General features: G+C 35.1%; 1 protein-coding gene across 7 annotated transcripts in view; it reads right to left on the bottom strand.

Moving 5' to 3' along the window:
- The window catches only part of TASOR (transcription activation suppressor), a 96454-nt gene that overhangs the window by 41787 nt on the left and 31291 nt on the right, over positions 1–23376 (bottom strand). For all 7 annotated transcript variants that reach the window (XM_031952204.1, XM_031952192.1, XM_031952200.1 and 4 more), the window contains exons 9-15: positions 22014–22119; positions 14929–15032; positions 14746–14849; positions 7613–7685; positions 7444–7515; positions 5571–6293; positions 3286–3713 (exon numbers count right to left, since the gene is read on the bottom strand). In XM_031952204.1, coding sequence (XP_031808064.1) covers positions 3286–3713; positions 5571–6293; positions 7444–7515; positions 7613–7685; positions 14746–14849; positions 14929–15032; positions 22014–22119 — 1610 coding nt within the window. The remainder of the gene's footprint in view (positions 1–3285; positions 3714–5570; positions 6294–7443; positions 7516–7612; positions 7686–14745; positions 14850–14928; positions 15033–22013; positions 22120–23376) is intronic.

The raw sequence follows: 23376 nt of genomic DNA on the forward strand, positions 1-23376 counted from the left end.
TAAGGCTATGGCCCTCTTGCCTTATACTTTCCCTAGTTAAAAGAATTGTTTAGGTAAGTATTATTGTTATTTCCCTAAAACAAACAAGCAAACAAAATAAAATGCATTTTAGAGGGAGTAATTTGAAAATATTTCCATCTATATAAAACCTATTTTCTCAGTGCATATTTGTATTCTTCACCATTTTACAAAAGCTAGATCTTTTCCACCTGCATGAGCCATCCATGTAGACTAGTAGTATCAATTTCAAATAACAGTTCATTAATGCCAATTAAAATTTTTATCAATTATTTGAAAAACTGTAACTAGGGATTGAGTATATATATTTGGCTTTCATTTACAGGAAGTGGTCACAATATAAAGGAATGTGAACTAAAGGTAAGCATTAATGAAATAAAGAGCCAATCTGTTATTTATTGAAAAGTCTAAGAGGTGAAATAGCTGTATAGTTATCCCTTTCACATCATAGGGGTTGGGGGCATAACATCACAAAGATGTAGAAAATTCCCATAAAAATTTTGGCCTTCCCTCCATAACAGAAAACAAAGTCTTTCAGTTTTCCAGATTTCCTTTTCTTTTGTCTTGATATTATACAATGCTATGCATATATTCTACGTATTTCTGAGTTTCTGAACTTTTTCTGTATTGTCTCCTGGCCTTGGCTTCTGCAATCCTTCCCAAAAAAATCCCATTTAATTTTTTATGCTTATAATAAATCAAAACTGTGATGGGAAAGCTGTTATGTCCAAAGAACTGTATGTATTTAATGTTGAAATATGCCATTTTTCATCTAATCTGTATTCCAATGTAATATAAGGTGCTTTGATTCATACTATGAGAACCTCCCTTAAGGAGGCTACATTAAAATCAGATTGCTTTTAAAATATCAACAACACTTTCATTCCAGTTTGTCATTTTGTCTTTCTCTGATTAAAAAAACATTTTCATTGAAAATATTTTGATAATGCTGGTGTGCTCTGACTCCAAGCCACTGATCTCATCTCTGGTTTCTTTTACTGGTCATATCAAATTCATCATTCCAATTTATTTTTTTAAATGCCCATACCTAATAAAGTATACCTAAATGTACTGTCATGCTTTGGTTTCCAACTACAACAAGTCATTGTTCAGTTTTGATCAGAGACCTCCCATGAGACAATGTTCTCTCCAGGCCTCCCTGGGTATGGCCTTGATAGCTGAAGGGAGTGTCCTGTTAACATGACCAATACAGATCATAAAAACATAAGTTTATGCTTTGCCTTTAATATGTATTTGCTCTGTCTTTTAATTTCAATATCCAAGATTACCTAATTGCCAGTAAGTTACGTACATCCACAGATGGAGTACAATTTTCAAACTGGGAGTTCTGTGACCCAATAAGAAACCACAGGACTCAACAACAAACTGTTTGATGGGCCCATACCTTCCTTGTTATCAAATCTAAATTTGGCTCTCTCTGGACTTCTGGGATCAGAGCCAAGCACAGCTTTCCTGTCCCTCTCTGAACTTCAACGCTCCACGGCCCTCCAACACTGGGCTGTCCTTCTAAGGCTCCTCTACAGCCTTCTTGATACAAGGCCCAGGAAGGCCTGAGGCGTCCCAAGCTTTCCCTCTAACCAGGGGGAAAAGGCAGAGGAGCCATCTGCAGGCCCCCAATCTGTAGGAGGCCCCATATACATCAGAGCACTGTATGCCCTTTTCTGACCACATCAGAGCTGATGCAGACTCACAAAACACAAAAAAAACAATGCCATCATTGAACCACACCTTAACTTCTGACCTTTTTTTTTTTTTTTAAATAAACCCAAGAGTAGTTTCTTACATTTATCAATCAATAAAAATACTTATTAGGTGCCTATTATGTACCAAGTACTGAGGTAGTTTTAAATAATAACTGTTAATCAGCACCTTGGCTAGCTCTCTCGGCAGCTCTGTGCTACAGCAATAGTTTGTGCCTTTGTGGAAAACATTAAAAAATAAAAATTAAATTAAAACAAACATGGCCAAACATGGATATGTAGGGCACTGCAATTGGGATCATCTTCTCCAAGATGACACAAAAAGGTTCCTAGCTTTCTTCACATTCACCTCCAGTACCAACTTCTCCACCCCTTTCCCCCCCACCCCATTCTTGTATCATATGTGCATATGTGGCTGTAGTGGAGCTAATGTATATAAAAGGCGGGGAGGGGCAAATACGAGGATGTATGTATACATATATGTATACATGCATATACATATACACAGATGTATGTTTATACAGAATTATTTTTCACCTGTCTTGTATGTATATGCGTGGAATATAATTACTTTTCACATACCAATATTTAATAAATTTTAATCCACCTGACTATACTGCATTTTGTAACCCAAACCACTTAATTCTGTTCACAAAGAGAATGAAAAATATATCAAATCCTACACTAAATGCTAGGTAAGTTAGAAGTTAGAAGTTCTGTTAAAAAAGGGAATCAAGTTATTGAGGGAAGCAATATTGACTTTTTTGGGATCACCATCTTCCATATCCAGATGGTCACTCACCATTCCATTCAAACAATACATTCTAAAGAAAAGAAAATGCACCTCCTTGCAGACGTGGGGAATGGAAGGAAGGATGGCCTATCAGACTCAGCATTGGGTTAGTCTTGAGGAACTGCTTTTTGTGTCCCTTTTCTCCCCCTATTTTGTTCTTTGTTACAAAGAATGGGTTGGTGGGTCATTGTGGGCGGAGGGCCGACATAACTAAAAGATAGCAGTAATTATTTTTTTAAACTACATCTAGAATTCTGCCATGAGAAACATTATTTATCTTACCAAAAAATTTTAAACCTGGACACATTTTTTTCCTAAGCCTCTCCTCCATAATTTCTCATTCCCCATGATTTTTCAAATCTAACTGGCAGCAATCATATCTTCCAGTTCGTTCACTATTCTAGAGTTGTATTTCATCTGAGCCTCAAGGCATTAAGTGTAACTCTTTTATCTATCCCTCTTCCCCTCTAATCATCTTGGACAACAACCTCTATGAATAGGGAAAAACAGGAGAGAAAGAAAGAAAAGGTTTAGTCCTGTCCTTCCCATACAGAAAATCACTATCTTTCTAGTAAAATTCAAATTGCATTAAAAAATTCTCAAGTAATGTGCACGCAATAATTCTCAAAGGACTTGAACCCAGAAGTTATATCCCAAGGCGAGAGATATTCTCTTGTGCCACATGCAATAAGTTAACAATCCATAGTACAAGGATAATTGCATTCATTTTTAAACATATCGCACATTGCTTACTTCTTTGAAATGGAGCTTGGAGTCAGAGCCAACTTCACTAGAGGAGACTCTTAGGTCAACATCAATGGGATACTTTAAAGAAGAGGCATCAGCTTCTAAGACAATCGGACTTTTGGGTTCTTTACAATTTATATTTTCTACTTTTGTACAACTTGGCTGCTCATATTCTTCCTTGTTCTGTGCAGAAATTAATTCATACTCCTGCTTTGACCTTAGATCATCCCTAGTTTCATCCATGTTTCCTAAGGCTTGATTGACAGAATAAGCCAACGTTGGATCCAAATTTCTTGAACTAGTTAGAGTTTCTAAAAGCAACTTAATCAGGGCCCGAGTGTCAGTAATGCCAGAGTCAGAACTATCTTGCTGTCTCAAATCAGTATCGTGTCCACCAAATCCACTGATAAGTGAGAAAACAGAATGTGGAGAAGCTAGAAGAAAAGAAGGGGAAGAGAATAAGAAAAACATAATTCAATTGAAATTTCAAAATAATGATAATAAATTCTTGACCAACATGAAAAATTAAAAATTAAACATGTAATACAAACAATAGGGTATAAATTAAATAAACAGGAATTCAGTTAGAGTCAACTTTTTATCTTTATAAAATACATGCTGATGATTAACATAGGAAGGCCAGAATATAAAGACTATTTACATAAAAAATTCTTCTTCTTACATTTTAACTTAGCTATAATACAAATGTGATTTCCTAAAACTACTCAATCCAAAACCAAAATGTCTTTTGACAGGTTTTCAATTCTACAAGGCACTTAACAGGAAAATTTCAAGGTTAACACAAGGACTAGTTCTCTGTTGGTTACCCTTCACCTCCATCCCCGCATTCCAACACACCAGAAATAACTTTCTTGAGTAATAGCTCAAAATATACAAAGTGTTTGAAAATATACAATGTAACAAAAGAGTTGGATATATTTTGTTTGTTCCCAAAGGACATTATTAGAAAAGAGGTGCAAGTTTCAGAAAGGCAAATGTCAGCTTCATAAAAAATAATTATCTTAGTTCATAGAGCTGTCCAAACGTAAATTGAGGAAGATAAGGACATTATCAAAATACTAACTTGAATGACCACCTATCAAAGATGTGCAGCTCCAAATCGGATCAGATGATCTCTGAGGTTATTTCTTTTTTTTTTAATAACTTTTTACTTTCAAAATACATGCAAAGATAGATTTCAACATCCACTCTTTCAAAACTTTGTGTTCCAAATTTTTTCTACCTCCCATACCCCCCTCCCCCTTCCTGTGGACAACAAGTAATCCAATATAGGTTAAACATGTGAAATTCTTCTATACCTATTTTCACAATTATCATGCTGCACAGAAAAATCAGATCAAAAAGGAACAAGAAAACAAAAAGCAAGCAAACAATAAAAAAGGTGAAAATACTATGTTGTGATTCGATGCTCTAAGGTCACTTTCTAATTCTGAAAATCTACGATTCTATTATTTTTGCCATATTGAGTCTTTACAATCATAGGCACAAAGTAAAATTACTATCTAATAAAAAGTCTGATAGAGAAAAACAAGTTTGTTGTATTATAAAAGCTAAAGTTAAAAAAAAAATTTTCTTAAAAAATAATTGATCAGCATACTCTAAGACAAAACAAGATTTTAATATTGACCTGGACTGTATATCTTTAACTGGTGTAAGAAGAGGTGACAATACTTCCAAAATAAATTAAACCAAATTTTTGGGTTTAGCATTAAAAGATGTCATTTCTTTTTTCTTTTTTTTAAATTTGAGAAAGTTGAACCATATTAAGGATCAAATTTCTTTTTTTTTTTTTTAATTATTATTGCTTTTTATTTACAATACATACGCATGGGTAATTTTTTAACATTGACCCTTGCAAAACGTTCTGTTGCCAAGAATCAGATTTCTTATTATAAATCAGGAAACCTACTGCCAGATTCTTCAATACATCATTATTCCTATAGAGCAAGGTATCCCCTATATATGCTCACTGTTTATAAAAATCTAATTACTAAAAGTGAGCTAGAATGTCCAAAGTCAAATTGCATTTACTTTCCTCCTTTTAATACAAAAAACTAAACCCATTGTTTTGCTCATCTACACACTACTTCATTACACAGATTTGTTTTTACCAGCGGGAAGAGGGCTGGGAATGACCAAAAACAAATGTCTGATAAAAAGAAAAAGATAAACTGTCATTAAACAGGGAGAAAAATATCAACAGAAGTTGAGAAACTAACAGGCTGTGCTAACAAGCAAACATCAAAGCTTCAGAGGAAATCAGAAGTTACCTTCACATAAATTGCTATTTTCAGAAGAATCGCTGACTTTTCGGTGCTTCCTCAGATTTCCAGGATGATTCCCCGGCTTCCTTTTCAGACCAGTTTTGTCTCTACTGTCTTCTGTATCAGACTCCCCACCTACATTTTTTTTCCTACACTGAATTAAATTAATCAGTTCTTTAAGCCTGTCCTGATCATAGTCCCAAGAATTAGACGGCTTCCATTTCTTTCCAATTGTGACAGTGTCATTCTTGGAGCTATTATTTCTCTTTCGAAGTTTGAGTTTTAAAAAGTCCACTTCTTCTTCAGGCCCTTCATAATCGGAAATTGGACTAAACTGATGAACTTTCCTATTTTCTTCCATCAGTTCCTTAACTTTACAAACTGGTAATTGATATGTTTCAGACTGGAAAATATAGTTGTGCAAGGAACTGTCAACATGTGACTTGTTTTTTGGAGCCGAATATAAGAATTTTCTATCATCTAAGCGTGGGTCATATGGATACATGACAAATTCTCTACGTCTACCTAACCCAAAACCTCGCCTAAAATATTCACTTATATGCTTTTCAACAACAGTACTGAAAGTGGTAGTATTGATAAAATTTAAATCTTTACGACATTGAATTAAGGCAAAATGTATGGATGGAATTAATTTCATGATTCCTGGTATGTTTTCAAGGGTGGTCTCATGACGTTCCTGTGTTACTACTTTAGGTAACGCTTTCTGTGCTGTTAAAGTAAAGCAAAACATATTACTAGGTATGACAGTTATTAAATATAGTTCTAATTCAAAGAGAAAATACACACCTCTCATTGACATTTTAGTGTTTTTCAAAAAAAAAAAAAAAAAAGAGCTAATCTCATTACACTCAAGTGAAAGTCTATTTTATTTAAGCACATTCCTTAGGGCCAAAAACCTAGCCCACATACAGCTTTAATGGTTATTTAGTAATAGCTAAAATGCCAGGAAATTCTAACTTTGATACCATCCTTTGTAACTTCTCAAGTAACTTCCTTACAACAAACCTGTGAAGTAGATGATTTGTTATTAGAAACTGAGACTTTGTGATTTGTGGGTGGCCAGAGTCAAGATGGCAAGTCTCTTCTGTTCCCTCCAAAACAAGGACCTCTCAGGTCAGCACGCTGGTGACATGTGCTAGTGAGGGGAGGGATTCCCAATAGAGCCTCCGGCTACATGTGCAGTGCACTCCAGGTACTCACACTGGGGAGGAGTCTCTGCAGAAACCTCTCAAGAATACTTGGTGTGCTTCCTTACATCAAAACGATATAGCAGTAGTTTTCCATCCATGTAATGAGGCCTGAGAGAAGGATACTCCTTCAAAACTAAATGAGTATGATTACACGAATCTCTAGTGCATGAATCTCACAAGAGTGAAAAATGTTAAAAACAGACTTTGGGAACTTTAATTGTATAATATGAATCATAGCAAAACAAATATCCCTTACAGGATACTTGCCATCTCTTAAACCAGAAGAAAACAAACACAATAAGTTTTGAATAGTCTATTTTCATAGTCATTAACATTCAAATTTAAACACAAATTTTAGCCTGAAAACTAATTAAGAATCATAAACAGATCATCAAATACCATCAGGAAATTTATGAGCTATAATTCTAAAATATTTAGAGTGGCTAAAATTGTATTTGAAGAAAAATCTTTTATAAATAAAGTCAAGCTGTTTTGTTTTTATTTAATTCCTTTCAATAAGGATATTGAAGGACACATGAAAAAATAATTATTAATTTCTCAGAGAAGAAACAAAAATTAATAGTTATACCTGACATTGCAATAAGTTACCAACACCATTACTATATAACCAACAACATTTAATTCCATTAATCCTATTAATAACTTACAACTCACTACTCCTCTAGGCTCCTGAAATAGAAACAGGGCATGTAAAATTCTTGTCTTGGCAGTCTGATGCTCTGTAAAAATAAAAGCAAAATGTATTGGAAATGCATTAGAAATGTACTGAGAAGAAAAGAGGCTGCATAAAAGCCAAGCTTTTAAAAACGCATTTACCATACGGTGAAGCCATCTGCCATGGCGAGAGAAGGAAAAGGTATCCTCGGTCTCCTAAAGGCTTAACAAGAACCTATATTTTCAGAAAAAAAATAATAAATAATCACCCATTTTGCTCTTTTTTACAACCCTATACAAACCACATGTTACTTAAAAAAAAAAATGAGAAAAAACTCATCACCAGATTTTTGGGTTTTTTTTTTTTTAATTTTAGAAAGCAAAACTTATAATAATGTTCAAGAGAGAATTAATAGAAAGAATAGAGCTCCAGTCACTTTTTAAAGCTTCTTTTCCCCAATAAATTATAGTATGATAAAATAATAAAAATTATAAAATAGCAATGAAACAATTCATTGTAAACAAAAATCAAAAAGATAGTCTTTAAGAATGGTAATTAAAAATTGCCAAATATTACCCCCAAAACAATATTTTCTTATCTCTGTGATTATAAGAAACAAATCTCAGTGGAAATAAAATACAAGCTAAGTAGAAACAAATCCTCAGAATAAAAAGGATCAGAAATCATCAGGTAATAAGATACTAGGCTCTTATTAAAATAATCATAGCCCATTATTATATCCATAGAAAGAAAAAAAGACATGAAAGTAAAATTAGAAAGGAAACAGAAAAATAGGGGAGAGGGGGAATCATTCTAACAAGTTTCTCTGATAAAGGTCTTATATTCAAGATACATACAAAGAAATGATTCAAATGTATAAAAAACAAGAGCCGTTCCCCAAGCCCCAAGCAGTTTTTAAGGGCAGAAACCTAACCTATTGATATCCATATGAAAAAATACTAAAAAGAGAATTGCAAATTAAAGCAACTCCCAGATTCCTTCTCATACTCAGGTTGGTAAAGATGACTTAAAAAAAAAAAGAAAGAAAAGAAAAGAAATGATGGGGGCAACTGTGGGAAAACAGATACTGAGATTGAAGCTATGAACTAGGCTATTATGGAAAGCAATTCAGAACTATATCCTTTGACCCAGCAATAACCACTAGTAAGCCAACCCTCCTTACTCTCTCCCAAAAAGAGGAAAAGGTTTTATATGTACAAAAATATTCTTAACAGCTTTTCTTGTAGTAGCCCAAAACTGTAAACTAAGGGAAAGTCAATCTAATGGAAATGGCTGACCAAAGTACGGTACACCAAAATAATGCTAACATTGTAACTAACATAAGATAGAATGAAATAGAGGGATTTAGAGGAAACTGGGAACCTCTATGAACTGATAAGAGAGTAAACTGAGTGGAAGTAGGATGACAATTTACATAATGACAACAGCATTGGAAAGACAACCAATTTTTTAAGTCTTGAGCATTCTGAATGATCCAATAATTAAACCAATAGCCCAAAGGACTCAAGATGAAATATACAACTCACTCCCTGCTAAAATAGGACAGGACTTCAAATATCCAGAGACATAAAATTTTGAACACAGACAGTAGGAGAATTTGTGAGATAAGATACACATTTGTTATCGGTTTTCTTTTTTAAGTTGTTCAGTGGAAGTAAGATGAGGAAGAAATAACAAATGCTTATAAAAATAAATACAATTATAAAAACTGTATTTTTTAGAATCCCATAAAGAGTTGAAAAATATGGAACAGTGTCTTTTCCATGGTTCTAGTCACATATTTGAAAAGGAAAAAGGCATTCACTAGTTTTTGTAAAATAATCATTTCAGCTCAAAAGTTGTCATAGTTGTCAATGGATTAGGGCTAGCAAACTAAAGAGACCAGTCTCAAGCAGTTGGACAAGAGTTGCTCTTATGAAAAAGAAACAATGACTGTTCAAAGAGTCAAACAAGAGGAGACGCAGGACAGATAATGCACTAACCTGTGGTGGAAGAGGGTGACAGCAGTAAGCTCCCTCCAAAAACTGGATGAAGTGGGCTTAGTTTTCATTAAGCATATTCTATGAGCCAATAAATGTAAAAAATATTGGGGAAAAGAACAACTTAAGGAATCTGTACAGAGATAAGCAGATTTTTATAAAGAAAGGATTAGTCAAATTTGGGTTTTTTAACCAAAAGATATAAAAATAAAATTAAAAAAGGGGGGGGGGGGAGGGGATTGTAAGAATTGAATTTGGTTTCCACAGCTATGAAAATTAAATTGTAGAAATGAAACAAATTAGAAAACTGAAACCCAAAAGCATATCATAGAATAATCAAGGATGGAGGTTAGTTATTTTCCCCCAAAAGAATGGAAGCTCTTTGGGGGCAGGGACTGGCTGTGTAATGAGGGATGGATATTCTCATCATGTGATTTTTGGTAACATCCAATTAATGGGGAATCAGGGGAGGAACTCATGCTTCAGGGTGGGAAATAAAATGCTGTCTTAGGAGTTTCAAAGATATGTCTACTAACCCGGGCACCATTCTTGCAAGAAAGTAAAAAAAAAAAGTCTTTCCTTCATTTCCCCAAAAAAAAAAAATACTGGGAAAGAAACCAAGATTAGATAAGAAAGGCTCTGTGCTTATAATGTTTACAGATCAGTGCAACATGGAACATAAAAGAAGTTATCAGGCAGTGATTAAAGAAGTAGAGAGAAATAGTGAAGTAACCCAATGAGTGAAACACATTGTCAGAATTACCCTTCTTTTGACCTATTAAATGATTGTGTCTCATCATCATAAAAAAAAAAAGTACTTTCCACCCACTCACCCAAAGTACAATGACATGAAATTGAAGGGGGCAGACCACTACAGAAAGGAGAATTCTCTATCTCCTATATCCTACTGCCTCTTAACATAATTAAATGGGCTTATACTTGAATAAGTTACCAAAAAAAGTAATCTAGTCCCTAGAGCTCGATTAAAAAAAAAAAAATTTCCTTCTCTCAGTAAAGAGATATAGAGGCTATAATTATATATAACAAAGAATTTCCATGGCTCATAGTAAATGATTACTATTCACTTTTGGTAATTCATGTGGACAAAATTTAAAGGGGAGAAAGAATCTCTAAGTTTATTAAGTCTTAGATAAGAAATTGAGTCTACTGTGACAGAATATGCTTTTCTCATTGCTGCCCAATTAAGGAAAGAAATGCAGAAAAGGAAAACAGATATGGGGAGAAAAGTATACAATAAGTGGGTATTATCTAAGAAATGGGTTTTAATTTTCAGGATCATAGTTGAAAATATGGGAATAGTACTCCTCACTATGAATGGAAACATACTTAAGAATGGCTGTTGAGATTGGCATTTTACAAATCTAATAAGAATTTTAAACAAAAAAGAATAAAAGAAAATAAACTAGCTATGGCCTAGCCATCAGGATGGAGAGTATGTAATTAAATCGAGTCCCACAAGAGTTCACATGAGACAATTATCTCTGAAAGGAGGCAGTAACAAAACCGCAGTCTCAAATAAATATCTACAATCAAATGCCTGAAGTTTAGGCAACAAGGTATAGAGATAATAGAAGTCTTCAAAAGACTAGGCTGGACAAAACTCAAAACTAGACTATGAATGCAACAGCACATCTATGAAGATGTTCTTAGAAAGGGGAAGAAAAACATGGTGAAGAATATCTGAATGAAGATCATAAGACAGAACACAGTGCTAGAAGAAATCATGCAAAAAGGAAACTGGGAATCATTACAAATTTTACCTCATCTACCTAGCATCAAGGCAATCCTTTTATTCCTAGCTACCTGATTTTCTAAAGAGTCTGTCCATTCCCAGAGCTTCTCTTATCTCAAAACACCCACATCATTTACCCACCCTCTAAGTAGAAGAATTTGCCCTAAACTAGACTGGAAGAAACCCAAGTCAATAACTATTCTCCCCTTGAGATATCCCCAAATTCTCTTGTTCAAAATTTTTAAACAACAATTTCTCCTATTCTTATTCAAATCCAGCTTTAAACATTTACTATCTGTGTGACTTTAGGCAAGATACCTAAACTCTACCTACCCATTTCCTTAATTGTTTAAAAAAATAATTAATAATTCCCCTACTCCACAGGATCCTTGTGAGGATAGAATTAAGAGTTGCAAAGAACGGAGCCCAGTGTCTGACATCTCATGGTCCAAGTGCTTATTTCCTTAGTCCCTGCTTATTCCCCCCACTTTACAACAACAATCATTCCTTCATCCTAAAGCCAATCCCACATGTGTTACTTCTCTAGACTCTGTGAATTCACCAGATTCCATGTCCAGGTGGACAGACATAGGACAAAAAGGCTTCACTTGTGCTTATGATGTCAAAAGAATCCTCAGTCTTTTAAATCAAAAGATCTCATCAGACTTCCCTAATTAGAAGATTTAATTTCAAGGATAAATCTTCATTTCTGAAACTAAGAGACAGTCTTAAATTTATTGTGAACTAAATAGGAGTGAGAGAGACTTCTTTGTTAAGCTTTGGCTAGACTGGGAAACCACTAACTGGTTTTTGAGAATCTATTACTATGCAGTCAAAACACCCTACACACTTGAATTATGTACATGCTAGTTTTATTCTGCTATGGATAAAATTCTTTTCTTTTAAAATTCAATGTTAAGTAGAATTTGCTTTAGAGAGAGAGAGAGAGAAAACTGAGTCTTAAAGGAAACCAGAAGAGAAAAAAGCAGCGAGTGTATTCAAGCAGCAAAAAAGCCAGGACAGTTAGGACCCATCTGGATCACAGGAAAATGGCCAGAAAAAAAGGGCAGGCTATGGTTCTATAGTTTATGGAGCAGGACATGAACTGATCTGAAACACCCTCTAAGATCACTTCAGCAGCTATGGGGAAGAATGGCAGGTATGGAGAGCCCCAGAATGCTGCCCCAGTAGTGCAAGGTCAGGAAGGGGGAAGTCTGTGGTGCTGGCACTGGGAACTAACAACCACAGAACAGATGTGTGGGCTAAGTGCAAGGAAGGCCCCTGGTCTCCAAGTCCGGATCAATCAGAGACCAATGGTGTCCCACAGAAATAGGGAAGGCTTTTTAATTAATTGTCTCTAACTGATTGGGGTTAAAATGCAGGGTGTGCAATTTCCTTCCACATAGACATTTCCTAGTGATTTTGGCCTCCCTTGGTTTAAATTGCTCTCCAGTCCTGAACCACTTCTTCCTCAATGGATGCTTTCCAACACATGTCTCCCAGACCTCTCCAGCTTGATAGTGCTCAAACAGACCTAATCATCTTTCCCAAACTGTCGTCTTCTGAACTTCCCAAGTTTTGTTGAGAGAACCATGAGTTCTCCAATAAGAGTACTCAGCTCCAGCATGATCCTCCCTTCCCTCTTAACCTTACCCATATTCTCTCAACACCAACCATTTATCACTCCTGCCAGAGCCTCCTCTACACTTCCTTCCCAGGGCTACTCCACCACCCAAATGAGCCACCCTCTGTTGGCCATGTTGTTCAACCCTTTCACAAACCAACCCTTCCCATTCTTCCCAGAATCCCCCGCCAGCTCTCTTCTCCCTGCAGCCCACAGTCAGGCCAAACAGACCTTCGAGCCTCTCTTCACACCACACTGAATCTCTTAGGTCTTCATGTCTTTGCCCTGGTCATCCTCCTGCCACAAAGACCCTCTCAGGTCACCCTCTCACCTCGCAATCTCACGTTCATTATGACCAAGTCCACAAGCCAACTTCTATGTTCCAGGGTTAACCTTCTGAGTATCTTGAGTTTCTGTGGCATTCTGGAAAAGACAGTCTGAGCCCTTTTCAAAGTATGTTTTCAAATAATTGACTTAAAGGCTAAATTTAGGTCAGAGACTAAATGAGAAAATAAAAATACAATTTTTTTCTTAACCAATGAATGCCCACATGCATCCCAGGTAAAGAATTCCTCCTTTATATAAAAACCTATTTTGATGCTACCACTTCTAATATCTTCCCCTCCAAATTGCTTTGTGTTTCTCACACACATTTTGTGTAATATTTATTTACATATTATATCCCCTGAAAAAACACAAGTTCCTTGAGGGCAAGGATTCCTCCCAGTGTGGGACACACAGAAAGTAATTAGTAAATGCTTATAACCTTTACTGCATGTTTAGAACAATAACTGCTTCACTTGACTTAAAGATAATTAAGGCGGGACCATCAACTAGAAGAAATACACTTCTGATTCTCATTAACAGGAAGCAAGTCCTTATTGGGAAGTACACCTAGCTCTGAGTAAAACAGACTTCAAAGAAAAGATTCAAAGTATTTCATAGATTAAATTCTACAGTGAAAGTCAGTTCAAAAGAGACTGAAAACTTTGAAAACTGGAATGCTGAAGGTAAAAAGTAAAATAATTCAAAGTAGAAACTGGGAATTAGTTTTTTGAAGAGACTGATGGGAAGGAAAAGGGAATTAACTCACCAACCTGTCAGTGAGATTTTTTTTCTAAAAGATTTGTTGTGGTACTACAGATTGAGTTGGCTTAAGAATCAGAAAATCTGAATTCAAATAAAGGCTCTCTGACTAAGGCCAATTCACTTAACATCTCAGTGCTATCAGATGATTTTTCAGTTACAGAGCAGGTGCAGCCAACTGTACTGGTAAGAAGGTGTTCCTTGGTGAGTGTTCCTTATGCAATGAAATCAAAGATTCCAGTCCAAAATGTGGGTGAAAGAAGAAATAAAGGAAACAGAAGATGAATATAAAAAAGTGTAGCAGGGTTCTAGAAACAGCATGTTAAAACTCAGAAAAAAATGAGGTTGACAAGGGATTCCAAGAATCACAATAAGGAGATTATTTAAGCTAAAATTATGGATAAAGATAAAAACTGAAAGGAAACAACTTCTCCTTAGGGTATATGGGAGAAATAACAAAAAGTTAAGGCAGAGCTGCTCTATTATTTTGCTTTTCTATTAGAACAAAAATGACTAAGAGAAATTGATAACTAACATAAGTAAAAACTTAAGAAGTCATCTGGTGAGGATGAACTATATCCTCAAGGAGGAAAAGAACCTGAAGCCATTCACTGTCAATAATATCTGAAAGATTATGTAAGATGGAAGAGGTATCATACAGGCTTTAAACAAAGTAAAAAGCCACAAAACTCGAAGTTGTGCCAATCAAATCAGGGATTATGCCATGTCACTTTAAAAGTAAATTAAAACGAGATCTGAATAATTAAGTCTGATTTATTACAAAGTACATGCCTAAGGAGAATGGGGAAGAATTTAAATAGTTTTACTCACTAGTTTTTCTCGCTCTAGTCTTTGTATTAAACTCTCCAAGTTACTTCCAGTTCTTGTCTTTTCTATAACTTCATAAAGGCTGCAATACATTCCATTCTTCAATACTGACATAAGAAAATACATAGTAAGGCACTAAATCCACACTTATCATGTAACATTTTTAATCAAGTTGTATTACATTACCTTCCTTTGCACCTAAGTATGTTTCCTTATAAAAAAGGGCTGGAGGAATTTTCTGCTTCAGATGGTCAATGCTCATAACAGTTTCGACATCTAACTTCTCAGGACTAGAAAAAAATTGAAAAGAAAAAAAAAAAGACTGTTTCCCTCACCTGCATCTTTTATACTTAATAAAATGGATTAAATAACACATAAATAATTTTATGGAAACAAAAAGTATATATTTCTGGAACATAGAAACAACAGAACTATCCTGGTAATAATATCAACATTTCAAATCTTAAGCTTTTTATTTTTTTTTTAATGATATACATAATATTAGCCAAGTAAAACATAAAGCAATGCAGGAAAACATTGTAACCACCCATCTGTTATAACTTCTGAAATCTTGAGGCAACCCCCAATGGAAAAGTAGCATGTAATGACTTAGTTCAACACACCCAACACAGGAATACTGCAAAGGCAGAAAACCTAATTTAAAGTTATCCTGAATTGTTGAGGGATTCTTGCTGCCCCTAAAAGTTAAGTTTTATCCCCACATCTTCCCCACTTCCATTTCCCCCTCCCCACACCAACCCTAAGAAACACAGCATTCATCTGGATGACTCTGATAACTTGGGTAAAGTGGGAATCACCAAACTATTCCTACCAGTGAGATAGGAAGGCTACCAGGTCTTGCCAATGCCTTGATGCTACTTTATCTGGATACAAAGAACTGTCATTTGACTAAGTGATATAAAGAATCCTGGACCCAGCCAGTCCACTGAAAAACCCTTTTAATTTCCATCCCCCTAATGCTGAACTTGTTTGTATGTGTGAGTTCCTGGTTCACTTCTTCTGTTATTCAGTAACCAAAAAGGAAATCCTGAGTCAGTCATTCTTTGCCCCACCTTGCCCCTTTAATTTTAGATACCTTGTGGGTATGGTGTAGTAGGCTGAGGACAAGACTTCTCAGACTGCTTGTGACCCTGAGCACATGACGCTTAACCTCTCAGGGCCCCAGCCAACTTTTCTACTACTAGGAACTACAAAACACCTGGCAATCTGCATTGGTACAGGGAGTTCCTCACCGGGAGTATCCTAAACTAACAAAAGTAAAGGTCAAGGACACAAATCGAAAGAGACAGAGAAACAGAGACAGACAAATAGAGAGAAGGAGAAGGAGGAAGGGTAGAGAGGGAGGGAGAGAGAGGAAGAAATAAAGGAGGGAGAAGTCAAATTTAGAGGTTTATGGTTTAAGACAGCAAACCTAGTAAAATCCTACTTTGTAGAATGGAAAAAACCACAGAAGTTATCAGGACCACTATCTAATTCAAAAAATTCTTCTATATCTAAGAAAACTAACCATGTGAGCTTTCCTGGAACATCTTTGCTGATGAAGAATTCAATACCTAATTGAACTGCTCAATCCATTTTCTGATTGCTCTAATTATTAGAAAGTGTTCTTTTCCCCCTTCTATTGAGGAATGAGAAATTTACAATCATGTATTTTCACCATTTGGTTCCATTTAAGAAGGCATTTAACTTCTTTCCCTTGAACTGATCTTTTTCCTTATTATAATCCTTCAAATGTTTTCAGGCAACTATTTTATTTCTTCCCCAAGGACTCCTTCTGCTGATTAGATATTGCCCTACCATTTGTCCAATTATTTTATCTGCTCTCCCTCAAAATCTCATGGAATCTCAAAGACTATGATATAAACCCTAATTTAAAAAAAAACAAAACAGCTCTCATTAACATATTAAAACAAGTGGTTGGAAACCTTTGCTACAAAACTCCAATATGAAGGAGTCACTACCATGCAAGGCAGTCCATTCTAGTTTTGGAAAACTCCAGACAATTGAGACACATTTAGCACTTATTTTGTACCAGGTACAAAGTTAATGTTACGTGCTATGACGACTGCTAAAGAGAGTTTTTTAAAGATGGAAACAACATACAGTCAATAGAAGATAATCTCAGAGGGCCAACATTTCAGTGGAGAAAACCAAGAAAAACTTCCTACAAGTGGGATTTAAGGTGAACCTTGAAGGCACCCAGAAAAATGATTATAGGGAAGTGAGGAAGGCCTTCCAGGGAATAAAAATACCTGGAATCAAGAGATGGAGGACTGTCGTAAAGAAACAGAAAGAAAGCCAGTGTCCAAAGTCATAGGACAATAAACTAAATGAATAAGAACCAAAGGTAAATGACCAGGGGGTGGGAAAGATTTCACTTTGTCCATCCTCCATTCTGATTAATTTGATTTTCTCCCTGATTCTTTTTTCATTAAAATGGTGACAGGTTTGTCAACATTGGTGAAATTGAAGCAAATTTCAATTTTACTTATCATTTCTTTGATTTGTTGGTTTCAAAGTTCTTCTCTTAATTTTAATATCATTTCCACTTATTTTAGGTTTGCTATCTTTCAAATTTTTAAACATACCTTCTAAGTTATCAATCTTTCTTTTTCTTTGGTTAGGTATGTTTACAGAGACATAATTTTTCCTATAGACTACCTGAGCTACAACCTAGAAATTTTGGTTTGTTGTTTCACCATCATAATTTTCTTTCACATAATTACTGTCTCAATATTTTGTTCTCAAACCCCCTCATTTAGGATTTCAATAGGTTTCCATTTGGGTCTGTCTTTTGTTGATACTCCCTGAACTGATTAGTTTTATTACAATTAGTTTTGTTACATCATAGTCTAGAAAGTATGGGTTTCCTGTTTCCATCTTTTTACATTTATTTGCAATTTCTTGGTGTCATACTACATGGTCAATTTTGTAAAAGTTGCATGTAAGGCTAAAAAAAGAGTAGTTCAATTTAGAAGAAGGCATAAATTACTGCTGTATTACTTTTTCTTCTAGTACATTAATTAACTCTTCATTTTATGTGTTTAGATTCTAAGGTTTCTGGAGCATATAAACTTAATATTATTATAGGTTTGTCATCTGTGGTTCCTCTCAGCATAATGCATTTTCTTTATTTTATTGTGAATTATTTTTGTTGTCAGAAGAACTGTAACTCTTACTTTTTTGGTTTGATATATAGTAAATTCTTTTCCAGCTCCTCATTTTTATTCTGTGCATATCTTTTATTAAAAAATTTTAGTTGTATTTTTCATAACTAACAGAGTATGGAATATTTAATTCAATCTGTTACTCTTTACCCATTTTTATTACAGTTTAACCTATTAACATTTAAAATTAGACTTTCATTTTCCTCCATGGTATTGGTTAAAGATATTAATAGATAGATCATTGGAATAGACTAAACAAGAAAAAACCAGAAACAAAAGAATTCAAATAACCTAGTATATGATGAACCAGAAAACAAATTACTCAAAAAAAAAATTCCTTATTTCACTAAAAATGCTGGGAAAACTTGAAAGTAATCTGGTAAAGATCAAGCTTAAGACCAATACCTTACAGTACATTCCACAATACATTCTAAATGGATACATGACTTTAATATTAGAGATCTATTATTTTAAAAAATCAGAAGAAAAGCAAATCATATCCTTGCTCACAAATGGGTAGGTGACATATTTGTAAATCAAACAAGATGCAGATGCAACTACAAAAGACAAAATAGGTAACTTTGATTTCATAAAATAGAAAAGCTTCAATACAAACAAATATAAAGCATCTGGGAGGAAAAGGGAAGTAAAAAAAAAATCTTTCACATTTTTCTCACAAGTGTGATATCCAACACACATGCATACACACATTTGTGTGAGCGCGCACACACACAGCCATTCTTCATTTAAATGGTCAAAGGATATGACTAAATAATTCTCAAAAGAATTACAAACTATTTACAACCATATAAAAAATATCCTTCTTATTCATAAGAAAACTGCAAATTTAAAAAAAAAAAAAAACCCTAAGATTTCACTTTACACCCAGAAAATAGGTGAAAAAATGAACCAAGTATGAAACATTCAATCATGGAGGGGTTGTCAGAAGGCAGGTATCATAATGCACTGCTGTACAACTATTTTGGAAAGCAATTTAGAATTATGCAAATAAAGTAACCTTTAACTCAGTGATTCCACTATAGGGCTTTTGTAACAAGATCACAGGTATTCAAAAGTCCCCCCCAATACACCAAAACATTCATAACTACACTTTCTGATAGAGCAAAAAATTGGAAACAAAGAAGACTCCTATCAACTGGAGAATCTCTACACAAATTGTGGTACATAATTGTGACCTATAATATTAAAAAAAGAAAAATCAGAAGAAAAGCAGATTATACTCTCACTGTCAGGTATGAGATATATTATTTTCCCCAAATTTTTATATTTTATCCCCCCCCCCATTTTATGTAAAAACAATTTTTAACAAAAGAAAATTTGAGTGCCAAATTCTCTCTCTCCCCCCCTTCCCTCTTTATAAAGACAAATAATTTGAGAAAGATTATATATATATATATGCAACCATGCAATTCATATGCTGATGTTGCAAAAGAAAGCAGATACTCCACACCTGCTCCCCCAAATAAATAAATAAATGAAATTTTGGAGTATTCTTCTATCTGCATTCAAATTTCATTAGTTCTTTTCTCTGGAGGTGTTTTCCACCTTCATCACAAATCCTTCAGGATTCTCTCAGGCATCATTATATGCTGAGAAGAGCTCACTCAGTTCATGGTTGATCATCATACAATATCACTATTACTGTGTATAAACTTTTCCTGGTTCTGCTCAATTTACTTTGCATCAGTTCATTTAAGTCTTTTATGTTTTGCTGAGTGTTCTGCTCATCCTTTCTTAAAGTACAATCATATTCCATTACAATCATATTCCCCAAATTGTTCAATCATGACCCAAAAGATGGGAATCCCCTCAATTTCCAATCCTTTATTTCTACTAAAGGAGACTACAAATATTTTTCAACAAATAAGCCTTTTTTCCTTTTTCTTTCTTTTAAAATCTCTTTGGGACACAAACCTAGTATCAGTATTGCTGGGTCAAAAGGTATGTATAGTTTTATAGCCCTTTGAGCATAGTTCCAAATTGCTCTCCAGAATGGTTGGATCAGTTCACAACTAGAAATATATTCTTAACTAAGCAAGAGATAATGAAATATTACGATAATGAAATATTACTATGGTATAAAAAATGGTGAATGTGATGAATACAAAGAAACATGGGAGAAATCTTCACAAAATGAAACAGAGTGAAGTAAGCAGAGCCAAGAAAACAACAGAGACAATGTAGACTACAACAGGAGAAGATGCTACCACTCTGCCTTTTACAGAGGTAGGAGATCCACAAGCACTACATGTAAGAAATATTTTTGGAGTTTTTTTCAGTGTACTGAGCAATTATACTAATGGTTTTTTTTTTTTTCTTTTTTCCTTTGAAAAATATTTCTTATTATAAATAGGATAGCTTACTGGGAAAGTGAGGGTCAAGGGTACTGGGGAAAATTATAGTGATGTAAAAAAAGAAAACACATCAATAAAAAATTACTTTTAAAAAAGGGCAGGAAAGGTTATGATTGTGAAGGTTTTAAATGCCACAATGCCAAAGTGCTGGTGATAACATCAAAACCCTGGAGTTTACAAACGTCACTCTAGCAAGAAGGTGATCGACCACAAGATGTTAACTGTAACAGGGTGGTAGAGTGAGATGAAAGATGCTGAACACAGATATGGAATACCCAGGAGGATTACAGCTGAGAAGTCCTCGATACGAGCAAGACTATGAGCCTGGCTGGGAAGAAATAAGTGCCCTCAACAGTTAAGAAGGAAAAGGAGGAGTTCTGTTTTGGACATGTCAAGTCTGAGATAGCTCCAGGAAATGAATCTTTACATCAAGTCTCCATTTGCTTCTTTGTCAAGTGCAAGTTGCATTATGGCCTCCGGGCAGATCTGGAGGCCCAGCTCTTTGTGGGCCCCATCCCAGCTCTGTCTCTGGGCCCTGACCTCTTTTCTCTCTATATTTTCACCAGGTGATATCCTTAACTTCCATGGGTTTAATTATCATTTCGGTGCAGGTGATTCTCACATGTATTTCACCAATAGGAGGCTGTCAAGCACCAAGCCCACGGTACAAACTCTCAAGTGAACCAAGGCAAACCGATGCCCTGTGGGCATCTCAAATGGTACTTATCCAAACTGGAATCTATCCTTTTCCTGCCCAATCTCTCTCTGCCTTCCTCCCAGTTACACAGACAAAAGCCTCGGCATCATACCCCTCCCACCTAACATTAAGTTGCTAAATCTTGCCCTTTCTACTACCTCCATGGCCTCTCTCCAGCCCCACTCGACTGGCTACCACCCTAGTCTACTCACAGAGCACTGGAACTGGGAGTCAGGGTGAAGAGCAGAGCTCAATTACAGCCTCAGATATTTCCTAGCAGGGTGAATCTGGACAAGTCACTTGACCTGTCTGCCTCAGTTTCCTGATCTATAAAATGGGAAAGACAATAATAGTATCGCCCTCCCAGGGCTGTTGTAAAGATCAGATGAGATATTTGTAAAGTACTCTAAAAACCTTAAAGCATCACGTACATGCTACCTGTTATTTTTCACTGTATGCCTAGATGTCTCTTCCCAGAACTTTATATACTTAATTCCTTCTATCTCTACGGCTTTGATATATTCCCTCCCTCCCTCCCATCATCTAGAATCTGAATTCCTTTCAAAGGTTAGGTCAAGTAACACCTTCTATTATAAGCTGTTTCTCAAGTCCCCCGTGGCTAGCACTCCCTCAAAGATCATCTTGCCTTTATTTTGTATATAATCATTCATATAGGCATTGTCTTCCCTGACAGAAGCTTTTTGAGAACAGGGACTGTTTTACCTTCTGTCTTATAAGACAGGTACAGTGTCCATAGGATGGACTAAAAGAGTAAACACATTAATTGGGGAAGAACTGAGAAAGTTCTTGGGAAAAAAAAAAAAAAGTAGTTCATAATTTTAATGAAACTAAATCAATTTCTCTAACAGAAGAACATTCCATTAAAATTTAAATCACAGTCCAAAATCAAAGCAGCAGAATTTAAAGAATTATTATCAAGTACCAATAAGAAAATAAAGTTTGATATTGGACTCAAACCGTTGTATTCTTGCAATTTAACACAATACTCACAGTTTAAAGGGAAGGAAAGGTAGGGTAGCCGACTTCAAGGAAGCACAACATAGAAGTTTTCCTTTGTTTAAAAGCTCTCCTCTCCATAAGGTGTAATCCGTCTTATCTAAACAAAAAACATTAAATTTGAACCATTTGAACTGCAGGAAAAGAAAGTAAAAGCAAACAAAACTGCAAGTGAAGAGTTTTCACATACTGATCTAAAGTTTCTTTTAGAGCCTTATTAATTAAAGACATAATTTCACCTTCAAAGTTTCTCATGACCTAGAAAGTTTGAAGCAGTGTATGATCAGCCTAGAGAATGGGTCTCCAAGCCAGGAAGACCACAATACTGGACCAGCCTTGCACACATCCTGGCTACATCACTAAGAGCGAGAGACACTTAGCTCCTGGACTAGCAGAGAGGCTGCTCATCACAGGACAAAGTTCTCTGTAACAATGAAATTATAAATCTAGTCTCCATACATATGCCAGGAAATCTTACACCAGTCTAACTCAATTCAGGCATAATTATAACAAAAAACTGTTTCTCTTTTCCCCACAAAACATTGACTACTCTCTTAAAATATTTTTCTTCTAAATGGAAAGCAAAATTTTATAGTTAAAATATTCAATAAACAAGTCTTACATTTTACTCAAACCTTATTGTAATTTGTTTTGTTATTCAATAGTTTTTCAGTCATATCCGACTCTTCATAACCACATTAGGGGTTTTCCTGATTTCCTTCTTCGGTTCATTTTACAAATAAGGAAACTGAGGTAAACAGGGTAAGTGATTCATCTAGGGTCATGTCACAGATAGTAAGAGTCCAAGGGCAGATTTTTAACGCAGAAGAGAAATCTTTCTGATTCCAGGCCCAGCACTCCACATACCTAACTATTACAATTAAACTGATATTAATACACCTAAAATTGATATGAGTCAACAAAACTACTAGAAGGTACTATTGAGCATTATGTCATCTCAGGGAGGGTAAATATGGTCCCAGTATCCAGTATCTTTTCTGACCCTCCCTCAAATAAAAATTTTTTTTAAAAAAGAACTAAAAATTAGTAAATAATTTGTTTTCATATAACATTCTAAAAGAACTATCTTAAGAATTTTTTGTTCCTATTTGTTATGCATTATCTTTGGAATCTCCAGTTGCCACTTTTCTTGGGAAGGTCATTTCTTTTGGTATGTTAAAAGTAGCTGAGACTCTCATCACTTATTTCTTTATACAAGATAAGGAACCAAAGAGGGTAAACAGAATTTATAGCTCTGTCTACTAGCCATAAAAATTTAAAAACAAACCTTCTCTTTGTATATTGATAAGTTTACAACCGGCTAGGACCCCGAGATTATTTTTTGGCATGTAAATCT

The sequence above is a fragment of the Sarcophilus harrisii genome, chromosome 1, assembly GCF_902635505.1.
Source record: "Sarcophilus harrisii chromosome 1, mSarHar1.11, whole genome shotgun sequence".
NCBI lineage: Eukaryota > Metazoa > Chordata > Mammalia > Dasyuromorphia > Dasyuridae > Sarcophilus > Sarcophilus harrisii.